General features: G+C 48.3%; 1 protein-coding gene across 2 annotated transcripts in view; it reads left to right on the forward strand.

Annotated features, from left to right (window-relative positions):
* Nucleotides 1–818: 818 nt before the first annotated feature.
* smg9 (SMG9 nonsense mediated mRNA decay factor) overlaps nt 819–13,158 on the forward strand; it is a 42,968-nt gene continuing 30,628 nt past the window's right edge. The window contains exons 1-4 of one of the 2 annotated variants that reach the window (XM_080183463.1): nt 819–873; nt 6,788–6,847; nt 9,402–9,476; nt 11,746–11,977. In XM_080183463.1, the coding sequence (XP_080039589.1) occupies nt 9,432–9,476; nt 11,746–11,977 (277 nt within the window). In that variant the 5' untranslated portion in view covers nt 819–873; nt 6,788–6,847; nt 9,402–9,431. Of the gene's footprint in view, nt 1,091–6,787; nt 6,848–9,401; nt 9,477–11,745; nt 11,978–13,158 lie in introns of both variants that reach the window. The other variant, XM_080183462.1, reaches the window with a different exon arrangement.

The raw sequence follows: 13,158 nt of genomic DNA on the forward strand, positions 1-13,158 counted from the left end.
TGTGTGTGTATATATTGACTGTATGTGTGTATGTATATTGATTGTGTGTATATATTGACGTATGTGTGTGTATATTGATTGCGTGTATATATATTGAGTGTATGTGTGTGTATATATTGATTGCGTGTATATATATTGACTGTATGTGTGTGTATATATTGATTGTGTGTGTATATATTGACTGTATGTGTGTGTGTGTATATTGATTGCGTGTGTATATATTGACTGTATGTGTGTGTGTATTGATTGTGTGTGTATATATTGACTGTATGTGTGTATTGATTGTGTGTGTATATATATTGACTGTATGTGTATATTGATTGCGTGTGTATATATATTGACTGTATGTGTATATTGATTGCGTGTGTATATATATTGACTGTATGTGTGTATTGATTGCGTGTGTATATATATTGACTGTATGTGTATATTGATTGCGTGTGTATATATATTGACTGTATGTGTGTATTGATTGTGTGTGTATATATATTGACTGTATGTGTATATTGATTGCGTGTGTATATATATTGACTGTATGTGTGTGTATATTGATTGCGTGTGTATATATATTGACTGTATGTGTATATTGATTGCGTGTGTATATATATTGACTGTATGTGTATATTGATTGTGTGTGTATATATATTGACTGTATGTGTATATTGATTGTGTGTGTATATATATTGACTGTATGTGTGTGTGTATTGCCTATATGTCAACATTGGGGATACAGCCTGTTTGGTCCTGGAACCCCTGTCGAGGCCTCGGCTCTCCTATCGGACGGGTTTGTGGTGACACAGTCTTTGAGGGGCTGGTGCGCCGCTTTCAGGTGTCCGGGCGACTGGAGCAGGAAGAGGCTGAGAGAAGTTCATTGTGAGTGTGGGATACACACTGCTGGTTATACTAGTTATAGCCTGCCGCGGCCCTGCTGGTTATACTAGTTATAGCCTGCCGCGGCCCTGCTGGTTATACTAGTTATAGCCTGCCGCGGCCCTGCTGGTTATACTAGTTATAGCCTGCCGCGGCCCTGCTGGTTATACTAGTTATAGCCTGCCGCGGCCCTGCTGGTTATACTAGTTATAGTCTGCTGGTTAGTATACTGCCTCTCTACTGCTGATAATAGTTACCGTACGCTGATTCTCTGCTAGTTATAACACTGTGTGCTCCTAGTTAAACTAGTTAATTGTGGTAGATTCCTTCTAGTTACGGTCTGCCACATTCTTACATTGACAGGTTCTAGGATATTGTGCCCCTGGTTATACTTGTTCTGGGTGCTGCTTTACTAGTAGTTATGCTAGTTATAGGACATCATGCTCCTGTTTACACTAATTTTGGGATACCATAACTAGTTCTAGCATACTGGATTGCTGGTTATACTAGTCAGATGATAACGTGCTCTATATTTGTCTTATGAGACTCTGCTCTTGCTAGTTATACTAGTTCTAAGATGCTGCAACCCTGCTGCTTATACTAATTCATAGATACCACACGGCAGTTAGTTATTCTGTATGTTGGACACCAGTTATACTAGTTCCAGGAAGCCGCTGTTCAGGTTTGTTGCTGGTTACAGGGGGACTGATGTTGTGAATTTTCTGAGGTAATAAGCACATTGTAAGTGGGATAATTAACTGTAACAGACTGAATTGTACAACACAGGAAGGCCATTTGGCCCATCATGCCTCAAGCAGCTCTTTAAAAGATCTCCCTCGTACCGCTGTAAATTTCCCCCTTCCAGTATTTCTCCAGTTGCCCCTTTTGAAAGTTCAGTTTGAATCTGCTTCCACTGCCCTTTCAGACAGCACCTTTCACAGTAACTTCATTGCAGTGTTAATGTAAGCTTATTTATGAATAAACTTCAGATCACAACAACCCACTGTGTCAAAAAATAAAATTCTCCTTTCTCCTCCCCCAACACTAAAAGAACAGGATGCCTCACCAAATCTCTTCAATCTGTGTCCCCTCTGGTTACATAAGAAATAGGAGCAGGAGTAGGCCATCCAGCCCTTTGAGCCTGCCCCGCCATTCAATAAGATCATGGCTGATCTGTCAGTTCCACATTCCCGCCCTCTCCCCATAACCCTTAATCCCCTCGCTTATCAAAAACCCATCATTTTCTCCTCATTCACTCCATCCAAAACCCCTCCCTTGTGATTTTGAACGCCTTAATTCAATCTCCCCCTTAACCTCCTCTGCCCTGAGGAGAACGATCCTAGTCTCTCCATGTGAACTGAAGTCCCTCATCCCTGGAAACATTCCAGTAAATCTCCCCCACAACCCTCTCCAAGGCCTTAACATCCTTCCAGAAGCGTGTGGCACTCAGAATTGGATACCAGGTGGGATCTAACCAATCATTTATAAAAGGTTTTTGGGAATTAACTAACTTGACAAGTGATACTTTTTTAATTCATTTGTGGGACATGGGTGTCACTGACTGGCCACCATTTATTGCCCATCCCTAGTTGCCTGAGGGTAGTTGGGAGTCAACCACATTGCTGTGGCTCTGGAGTCACATGTAGGCCAGGTCAGGGTAAGGACGGCAAAGTTCCTTCCCTAAAGGACATTGGTGAACCAGATGAGTTTTTTCAACAATTGACAACAGTTTTATGGTCATCAGTAGATTCTTAATGCTAGAAATTTTTTATTGAATTTGAATTCCACCACCTGACATGGGGGGATTTGAAACCAGGTCCCCAGAACATTAGCTGTGTTTCTGGATTAAGAGTCTGGCAATTGTACCACTAGGTCATTGCCTGTCTGAATAGATTTTTTAACTCATGTATATATTCCTAATATTGGTCTTCAAGTCCATCGCAGCATGTAACTGTTTCTAATCCACCAATCCTCCGATATCTATCGCTTCATGCTCTCCTGTCCCTCAGATCTCTTTGTAATTTGGGGGTTATGTGCTGTTTGATAATCGTTCCTGTGAAGCTTCTAGAGTTGTAGGGGCTGGAGGAGGTTACAGAGGTAGGGAGCGGTGTAGGGGCTGGAGGAGGTTACAGAGGTAGGGAGCGGTGTAGGGGCTGGAGGAGGTTACAGAGATAGGGAGGGATGTAGGGGCTGGAGGAGGTTACAGAGATAGGGAGCGGTGTAGGGGCTGGAGGAGGTTACAGAGATAGGGAGGGGTGTAGGGGCTGGAGGAGGTTACAGAGATAACCTTTCCTATCTCTGTAACCTCCTCCAGCCCCTACACCCCTCCCTATCTCTGTAACCTCCTCTAGCCCCTACACCCCTCCCTATCTCTGTAACCTCCACCAACCCTCCAAGATTTCTGCGCCCCTCCAATTCTGGCCTCTTGCGTATCCCCCGATTCCCATCGCTCTGCCATTGGCAGCCGTGCCTTCAGCTGCCTGGGAGGCTCTAAACTCTGGAATTCCCTTCCTAAACCTCTCCATTGCTCTGGCCCATGCCCCCTCTCATGTTCTCTCCCTCTCTGAAAGGGAATCTGAGAGTTGGTGAGGCCCAGATTGCTGCACCTCTCAGCTTCAGCCAGCAGATGTCAGTGATATACATTTTTTCGTCAGTTTGAGAGAGCTGTAAGCTTTACCATAAAACATCCTCTTCACAGTCCCAGAGAAGGAGATGTGAAGGTGTGGGATTGTTGTTAAAAAGCTGGTTCACTAATGTCCCTTAAGGGAAGAAAACCTGCTGTTCTTACCCAGTTGATCTGCATGTGACTTCAGTCCCACATTAACCTGGGTGTCCTTTACCTATGGTGGGGGGGTTTGGCAGTTCCTATCAGTCTGTCACACTGTGGTTCACTATTGCCTCAATAGAGAGGCGGGGTGGGGGTGGGTGGGGTGCAGTCAATGCCTCCTTCAGCATGGGCTGACATTGGCAGTAACACTGGGACCACACCAGTGCCAAGCATTGACCATCTCCAATAAGAGAGAACCCAACCCTCACCCCTTGACAGTTAATGGTTTCACCATCACTGAATCCCCCACTGTCAGCATCCTGGGGGTCACCACTGACCAGAACTGGACCCAGCCATGTAAATACTGTGTTTGTTCTGTGCACAGAACAGATATTCTGAAATTCGGGTCAAGAGTCCTCAAGGTTTACAGCATGGAAACAGGCCCTTCAGCCCAACTTGTCCATGCCACCCTCTTTTCTTAACCACTAAGCTAGTCCCAATTGCCCACATTTGGCCCATATCCCTCTATACCCATCTTACCCATGTAACTGTCTAAATGCTTTTTAAAAGACAAAATTGTGCCCGCCTCTACCACTGCCTCTGGCAGCTTGTTCCAGACACTCACCACCCTCTGTGTGAAAAAATTGCCCCTCTGGACCCTTTTCTATCTCTCCCCTCTCATCTTAAACCTATACCCTTTAGTTTGAGACTCCCCTACCTTTGGGAAAAGATATTGATTATCTAACTGATCTGTGTCCCTCATTATTTTATAGACCTCTATAAGATCACCCCTAAGCCCCCTACGCTCCAGAGAAAAAAGTCCCAGTCTATCCAGCCTCCTTATATCTCAAACCAGAGAGAATGTTCTTAAAAAATAAATCTTGTGGAGATGTAACTATCCCACCTTAATGTTAATTCAGATTTGCTGATTTAGCGGATTTTTACTGGGTGCTTGAGTGGATCTGATTTGTTATCTCATTTTGGGATGATGTATTTAAGATTTACATCTCAAATTATCTTCAATAGACAACCTCAGATATCGAGCCGCCATAGTGTGTTTACAAGCTTAATTTTGTGAATGGGAGGTCTTTGATGAGAGAGTTAGGGAATTAGAGGGATGGTCGTTGACAAGGTCCTTCATGGGAGACTGGTGCAGAAGGTGAAGTCACACGGAATCAGAGGTGATCTGGCAAGGTGGATACAGAAGTGGCTCAGTCAAAGAACAGTAAGAAGTCTCACAACACCAGGTTAAAGTCCAACAGGTTTATTTGGTAAGACAAGCTTTTGTTCTTTGTCTGTGATGGGAGAGTTAGGGTTAGAGGGATGGTCTGTGATGGGAGGGTTAGGGGATTAGAGGGATGGTCTTTGATGGGAGGGTTAGGAGATTAGAGGGATGGTCTTTGATGGGAGGGTTAGGGGATTAGAGGGATGCTCTTTGATGGGAGGGTTAGGGGATTAGAGGGACTCTGATGGGAGGGTTAGGGGATTAGAGGGATGCTCTTTGATGGGAGGGTTAGGGGATTAGAGGGATGGCCTTCGATGGGAGGGTTAGGGGATTAGAGGGATGCTCTTTGATGGGAGGGTTAGGGGATTAGAGGGATGGCCTTCGATGGGAGGGTTAGGGGATTAGAGGGATGCTCTTTGATGGGAGGGTTAGGGGATTAGAGGGATGCTCTTTGATGGGAGGGTTAGGGGATTAGAGGGATGCTCTTTGATGGGAGGGTTAGGGGATTAGAGGGATGCTCTTCGATGGGAGGATTAGGGGATTAGAGGGATGGTCTTTGATGGGAGGGTTAGGGGATTAGAGGGATGCTCTTCGATGGGAGGGTTGGGGATTAGAGGGATGCTCTTTGATGGGAGGGTTAGGGGATTAGAGGGATGCTCTTCGATGGGAGGGTTAGGAGATTAGAGGGATGCTCTTTGATGGGAGGGTTAGGGGATTAGAGGGACTCTGATGGGAGGGTTAGGGGATTAGAGGGATGCTCTTCGATGGGAGGGTTAGGGGATTAGAGGAATGGCCTTCGATGGGAGGGTTAGGGGATTAGAGGGATGCTCTTCGATGGGAGGGTTAGGGGATTAGAGGAATGGCCTTCGATGGGAGGGTTAGGGGATTAGAGGATGCTCTTCGATGGGAGGGTTAGGGGATTAGAGGGACTCTGATGGGAGAGCTACCATTACTGGATTTGATTTGATTTTTTATTGTCACGTATTTTGGGATACAGTGAAAAGTATTGTTTCTTGCACGATATACAGACAAAGCATACTGTTCATAGAGAAGCAAAGGAGAAGGTGCAGAATGTAGTGTTACAGTCATAGCTAGGATGCAGAGAACAAAGAAAATTACAGCACAGGAACAGGCCCTTCAGCCCTCCAAGCCTGTACTGACCTTGCTGCCCGACTGAACTAAAACCCCTGACATTTCCGGGGACCATATCCCTCTATTCCCATCCTATTCATGTATTTGTCAAGACGCCCCTTGAAAGTCACTATCAAATCTGCTTCCACTACCTCTCCAGGCACCCACTATTCTCTGTGTAAAAAATCTGCCTCATACATCTCCTTTAAATCTTGCCCCTCGCACTTTAAACCTATGCCCTAATATAAGGTGGGTCCATTCAAAACTCTGATGGCAGCAGGAAAGAAATTGTTCTTCAGTTGATTTGTATGTGTCCTCAGATGTCTTGTGTTTTTTTTCCCGATGGAAGAAGCTGGAAGAAAGAATGTCCGGGATACGTGGGGTCCTTAATTATGTTGGCTGTTTTGCTGAGGCAGCGGGAAGTGTAGACAGAGTCAATGGATGGGAGGCTGGTTTGCGTGATGGACTGGGCTACATTCATAACCCTTTGTGTAGTTCTTGCAGTCTTGGGCAGAGCAGGGGCCCATACCAAGCTGTGATACAACCAGAAAGAATGTTTTCTATAATCCATCTGTAAAAGTTGGTGAGAGTCGTAGCTGACATGTCAAATTGCCTTAACCTCCTGAGAAAGTAGAGACATTGGTGGGGCTTTCTTAACTATAGTACCGGCATGGGAGGGCCAGGACAGGTTGTTGGTGACACCTAAAATCGTGAAGCTTGGTTAAGGCTAGTGGCATTTGGGCCTTGCTAACTGACCCTCGAATGCTAATTGTCCTGTTTCTGTACCATTCCAGGGGTTATTGAGTTTCTCCGTGCGAGTTGAAGGATTCACTACAAACAAAACTGAAACAGAGGTAAACAAATACCTTCTTAACTCAAGAAGTTGCTTCATTGAAATGTTCAGACAGTCAGAATCCTTTTGACCTTTATCTAACCTTCTCCTTTAGCTTATTTCAGACACTTGGTCATTCCTATGTCACATTTATGAAATAAATATGGCTTTAAATAGGAATACAGAAGTTAGGAGCAGGAGGAGGCTGAGAATATAAAAGCCATAAGGTTTTTGTATAGTTTGTAATCTCATGCTGTGAACATGCTGTCCTGCACGTAATCACACTCTGTAGTCAAGCTGTACCTAGTACCAAGTGTTTTAATTGTCGTGTAAGGATTTATTGCAATGTGTGTATAGAGTTGATTGGTTTTCAGAACATTATGAACTGTGCATGCAGCTATACTTCCGCTCTGTTGGTGTGAAAGAGACAGGGACAAGTTGTAACAGGCTAATACTCTGGAAGCCCGCCTACAGACTGGGATAAGTGTTTGGAAAGAGTAGAACAAAGCTAGTTTTGCCTGGGTGTGCGGGACTACTGATGCCTGCCCACCCTAAGGAAAACTAGCTCCGACGTTATAAAAGAATAAAGGTATAAATCTTCTATCCGGAGTTGACTTGATTATTATCAAACCCAGCCGAACGCAGAGCGCCGAACCTTAGAAATTGTCAAGGCCATTTGGCCCTTCGAGCCTGGTCTACCATTCATTATGATCATGGCTGATGGTCCAACTCAATAGCCTAATCCTGCTTTCTCCCCATAACCTTTGATCCCATTCGCCCCAAGTGCTATATCCAGCTGCCTCTTGAATGTGGTATTGAACTCCACAGGCTCACCACTCTCTGGGTGAAGAAATGTCTCGTCACCTCCGTCCTCAATGGTCTACCCTGAATCCTCAGACTGTGACCCCTGGTTCTGGTTCCCCCCACCATCGAGAACATCCTCCCTGCATCTATCCCTGTCTAGTCCTGTTAGAATTTTATAAGTCTCTACGAGATTCCCCCCTCATTTGTCTGAACTCCAGTGAAAACAATCCTAACCTAGTCAATCTCTCCTCGTATATCAGCCCCACCATCGTCAGAATCAGTAAACCTTCACTGCATTCCCGTGAGCAGCACTCCCTCTGTTTGGTGATCACCTATTCCCTTCCTACTGTGGAGTCTGAGCCTGTGGCGTGACCGCCTCTCTATATGTGCTATCCACGATACTCTCCGACTCGCGGTTGTTCCACAGTGTCTCCAGCCGCTGCTCCAGCTCGGAAACTTGTCCTTCCAGGAGGTGTAGCTGGAGACATTTCCTGCACAGATGCTGACCCAGGGGACCGGAACTGTCCCCAGCCTCCCACATGGAGCAAGAGGAGCAAACCATGGCTTGGAGCTTTCCTGTCATGTTTTATCCCTTTGAATTAAACTTTTGAACGATCATTAACTATAACCTTTACAAGATTCAAATTCGGATAATTGTCTCTTGAAGCATGTGTGTGAGGACAAACTATTTCAATTTGACTTTGGGGTTAGAATGTTCGATTGTTAACAAACTATTAATGGTTGAGCGTTTGCTTGTAATTCAGAAGATGGAGGCTCGGACGGACAACTCACCCCCAGATGGAACAGAGAAGGTGTGATGATACTGGGCTATTTTGATATTTTTTACGCTGAAAGTGAATACTGCTTTAAGATGCAGTGTTTTTCTACAGAGAATCGGTGTGTCTGGAAAACTGGATATTGACTTGTTTTAGCCATGTGAGTGTTTATTTAGCAGAAGGCTGTTGTTCACTTGCATTCTCCTGGGATTTCAGACAAGATCTGAAGTGTCACATAAGGTTTTTGTTTTGGTTGATTGACAGGGAGAGAGTCATGTGGGTAACTGGAGGAGCTAAGCTTGCGTGGGGGAGAAGAAATGTTTCATTTTCATTTCAAAATGAAGAGCAGTTGCTGCCTGGAGTGGGTGGAAGAAAGAAGTGTCTCTCTCTAGCCATTTCATGAGAGAGAGACTTTCTGAAAGCCCCAAGACTGTTAACCTAAGTCAAAGCAAGTAATCCTGTGTTTCCCTAACTAATTTTAAAGATGGGTTTCTATGAGAGAAATATTGCTTGACTAGGATGCGTAATGATACGTTATCAGTTAAGAATTATATCCTGTCATGGTTAGGTATTATTCAATTGTTAAAAGTTAAGCTAATTCATTTGTTATTGTTAAACTGTTGTTAAATAATGTTTGCTTTGATGAACACTCCTGATTGTATCAGTAGAATCGTACCTGGAGTGAAGCCTTACATTAATTCCAAATGTGCAAATAGTTGGAGTCTAGTCTGTCTTTGTGATAAGCCTTGGGGTTTCTGATCTGGTACCCTAACAAAGGGTAAGGAGGTGACTGAATCGAGGGGGTTGGATGGAGTGAATGAGGAGAAAGTGTTTCCGGTGACTGGAGGCTCTGTAACCAAAGGGGACACAGATTGAAGAGGATCAGTGAGCCATCCTGTAATGTTGGTGCAGTGCCCTCGGACTGACCTACCATGTAGATACTGGCAAGCCTGATTGACCTCGGCAAGTCTCTAACAGCTGCTGCTTTACTTCCAGCATGGCCGTGAGGAACCAGTAAGAACCAAGATGCAGAAGACACCGATCATCCTCGCCAAGCCTCCCGCTGAGCGGGTAAGAGCGCAGTCTTGCCGTGCCGCTCAGAGACCTGAGGCCCCGCAGGGAGGGGCTGGTTACCAGGGTCACTCTCTGTGCTGTGTTCCCAGGGAGGTACAGTCTTGTCATACTGCGCAGAGACCCCAGGCCCCCTCAGGAGGGGCTGGTTATCAAGGTCACTCTCTGTACTGCGTTCCCGGGGAGGTACAGTCTTGTCATACTGCGCAGAGACCCCAGGCCCCCTCAGGAGGGGCTGGTTATCAGGGTCACTCTCTGTACTGCGTTCCCGGGGAGGTACAGTCTTGCCGTGCCGCTCAGAGACCTGAGGCCCCGCGGGAAGGGGCTGGTTATCAGGGTCACTCTCTGTGCTGGGTCCCCAGGGGGGTACAGTCTTGTCGTACTGCACAGAGACACAGGGGCCCCCTCAGAGGGGGACTGGTTACCAGGGTCACTCTCAGTGCTGTGTTCTCAGGGGGGTACAGTCTTGCCTTGCTGCTCAGAGACCCGGGGGTCCCTGGCGAGGAGCAGGTTAGCAGGGTCACTCTCAGTGCTGTGATCCTGGGGGTGTGTGGTCTCACCGTGCTGCTCAGAGACCCGGGGACCCCTGGGTCAGGGGCTAGCCTGATGGGCTGGGCAACTGTGTCCGGTGCTGAGTAACACAGCTACAGAGACACAGAGAATTTACATTTCCCTACACACCCCCACCCCCTCTCTCGGGGTGTCCCAGCCTCTTTCCCAGCCAATCACTGACTGGCTTTCGAAGTGAGATCAGATCTATGATGTCAGAAAGGTGGCAGCTAATTTGCGCATAGCAAGATCCCAAACTAGCACTGTGATAATGACCCAGATCATCATTTTTTGTTAGTTATTAATTAACCAAATAACATTGGCCCCTGGCTATGTGGGGAAACTCCCCCCGCCGGCCCACTCCCTCGGCACTGACCCTCTGACAGTGCGGCACTCCCTCAGTACTGACCCTCTGACAGTGCGGCACTCCCTCAGCACTGACCCTCTGACGGTGCGGCACTCCCTCAGCGCTGACCCTCTGACGGTGCGGCACTCCCTCAGCGCTGACCCTCTGACGGTGCGGCACTCCCTCAGCGCTGACCCTCTGACGGTGCGGCACTCCCTCAGCGCTGACCCTCTGACGGTGCGGCACTCCCTCAGCACTGACCCTCTGACGGTGCGGCACTCCCTCAGCACTGACCCTCTGACGGTGCGGCACTCCCTCAGCACTGACCCTCTGACGGTGCGGCACTCCCTCAGCACTGACCCTCTGACAGTGCGGCACTCCCTCAGCACTGACCCTCTGACAGTGCGGCACTCCCTCAGCACTGACCCTCTGACAGTGCGGCACTCCCTCAGCACTGACCCTCTGACAGTGCGGCACTCCCTCAGCACTGACCCTCTGACAGTGCGGCACTCCCTCAGCACTGACCCTCTGACAGTGCGGCACTCCCTCAGCACTGACCCTCTGACAGTGCGGCACTCCCTCAGCACTGACCCTCTGACAGTGCGGCACTCCCTCAGCACTGACCCTCTGACAGTGCGGCACTCCCTCAGCACTGACCCTCTGACAGTGCGGCACTCCCTCAGCACTGACCCTCTGACAGTGCGGCACTCCCTCAGCACTGACCCTCTGACAGTGCGGCACTCCCTCAGCACTGACCCTCTGACAGTGCGGCACTCCCTCAGCACTGACCCTCTGACAGTGCGGCACTCCCTCAGCACTGACCCTCTGACAGTGCGGCACTCCCTCAGCACTGACCCTCTGACAGTGCGGCGCTCCCTCAGCACTGACCCTCTGACAGTGCGGCGCTCCCTCAGCACTGACCCTCTGACAGTGCGGCGCTCCCTCAGCACTGACCCTCTGACAGTGCGGCACTCCCTCAGCACTGACCCTCTGACAGTGCGGCACTCCCTCAGCACTGACCCTCTGACAGTGCGGCACTCCCTCAGCACTGACCCTCTGACAGTGCGGCACTCCCTCAGCACTGACCCTCTGACAGTGCGGCACTCCCTCAGTATTTTCCAGAGTGGATTATGGGGATTGGAGGTTTTGGAATGGAGATTGGAAGTCTCTTTCCCCTGACTCTGAGTGGAGAGGGATTGTGAATGAAACTCCCTGAGTTTCGATGGACCTTTGCTGAATTGCTTTGGTCTTGAGAGCTGTTGTTTTGGGAGTTTAGGGGTGGGGGGGGTGGAGTTTAATCGGAACATCTCATTTCCCCTCCCTCTCTCTCTGATGTTGTGACTCTCTGTTTCCACCCCCTCCCCCGCGTGACAGGGTAACAAGGCAGTGGCCACCCCACCTGCGCCCGCTGGCAACCCCACGGAGAAGCCCATTGTGCTGATGAAAGCCCGGGAGGAGGGGAAGCCCTCTGCTACTGGCGACGGAGTATCCCAGGCTCCCACTGCCTCGGGCAAGGCTGAGAAGGAGTTCCAGCGGCCCACTCAGCCCGTCTACCAGATCCAGAATCGGGGCATGGCACCCTCTGCGCCCAGCAGCAATGTGGACCGTAAGTAGAGTGGCACAGTGCCGAAACCCGATTGAGGGGTGGGGGTGGGCAGGGAGCAGGAGACATTCAGCGAGTAAGGCTGAAGATTCACAATACATCAGTAATGATATTCCTTTAAGAAATATATGTACGTCATGCTTCCTTACGGGATATGTTTCGAATTCAGACCTGTTTTGCAAGGTCCCAATTTGTCTCAGAAAGCTTTTAAAACGAATCACTGGAAGGACAGGTTAAGAACTCACTTTCGACCTGGAGTCTTTGTTTTAAGCTGAGTTAATGCATTTGTGTTTATTTGGGCCCTGCTCCAGGGGCACGGTTTCAGACTGGAGATTTGATTGGGTTCATTGACATGGACATGTGCTCAATGGGAGGAGCTAAGCTTGCAGGGAAAATATCATTACTCTTTCATTTTTAACACAACAAGCAGTTATTACCTGGTTCTGAAAGAAGCAAGATCTCTCTCTCTCTGTCACTCTCTCTCTCTCTGTGTCACTCTCTCTATGTATCACTCTCTGTCTCTCTGTCACTCTCTCTCTCTATGTATCACTCTCTCTGTCTTTCTCTGTGTCACTCTCTCTCTCTACGTATCTCACTCTCTCTCTGTCTCTGTGTCGCTCTCTGTCTCTGTCTCTGTGTCGCTCTCTCTCTCTGTCTCTGTGTCGCTCTCTCTCTCTGTCTCTGTGTCGCTCTCTCTCTCTGTCTCTGTGTCGCTCTCTCTCTCTGTCTCTGTGTCGCTCTCTCTCTCTCTGTCTCTGTGTCGCTCTCTCTCTCTGTCTCTGTGTCGCTCTCTCTCTCTGTCTCTGTGTCGCTCTCTCTCTCTGTCTCTGTGTCGCTCTCTCTCTCTGTCTCTGTGTCGCTCTCTCTCTCTGTCTCTGTGTCGCTCTCTCTCTCTGTCTCTGTGTCGCTCTCTCTCTCTGTCTCTGTGTCGCTCTCTCTCTCTGTCTCTGTGTCGCTCTCTCTCTCTGTCTCTGTGTCGCTCTCTCTCTCTGTCTCTGTGTCGCTCTCTCTCTCTGTCTCTGTGTCGCTCTCTCTCTCTGTCTCTGTGTCGCTCTCTCTCTCTGTCTCTGTGTCGCTCTCTCTGTCTCTGTGTCGCTCTCTCTCTCTGTCTCTGTGTCGCTCTCTCTCTCTGTCTCTGTGTCGCTCTCTCTCTCTGTCTCTGTGTCGCTCTCTCTGTCTCTGTG

This window comes from Carcharhinus amblyrhynchos, unplaced genomic scaffold, assembly GCF_965287045.1.
Source record: "Carcharhinus amblyrhynchos unplaced genomic scaffold, sCarAmb.v2.hapA chromosome_294, whole genome shotgun sequence".
Taxonomy (NCBI): domain Eukaryota; kingdom Metazoa; phylum Chordata; class Chondrichthyes; order Carcharhiniformes; family Carcharhinidae; genus Carcharhinus; species Carcharhinus amblyrhynchos.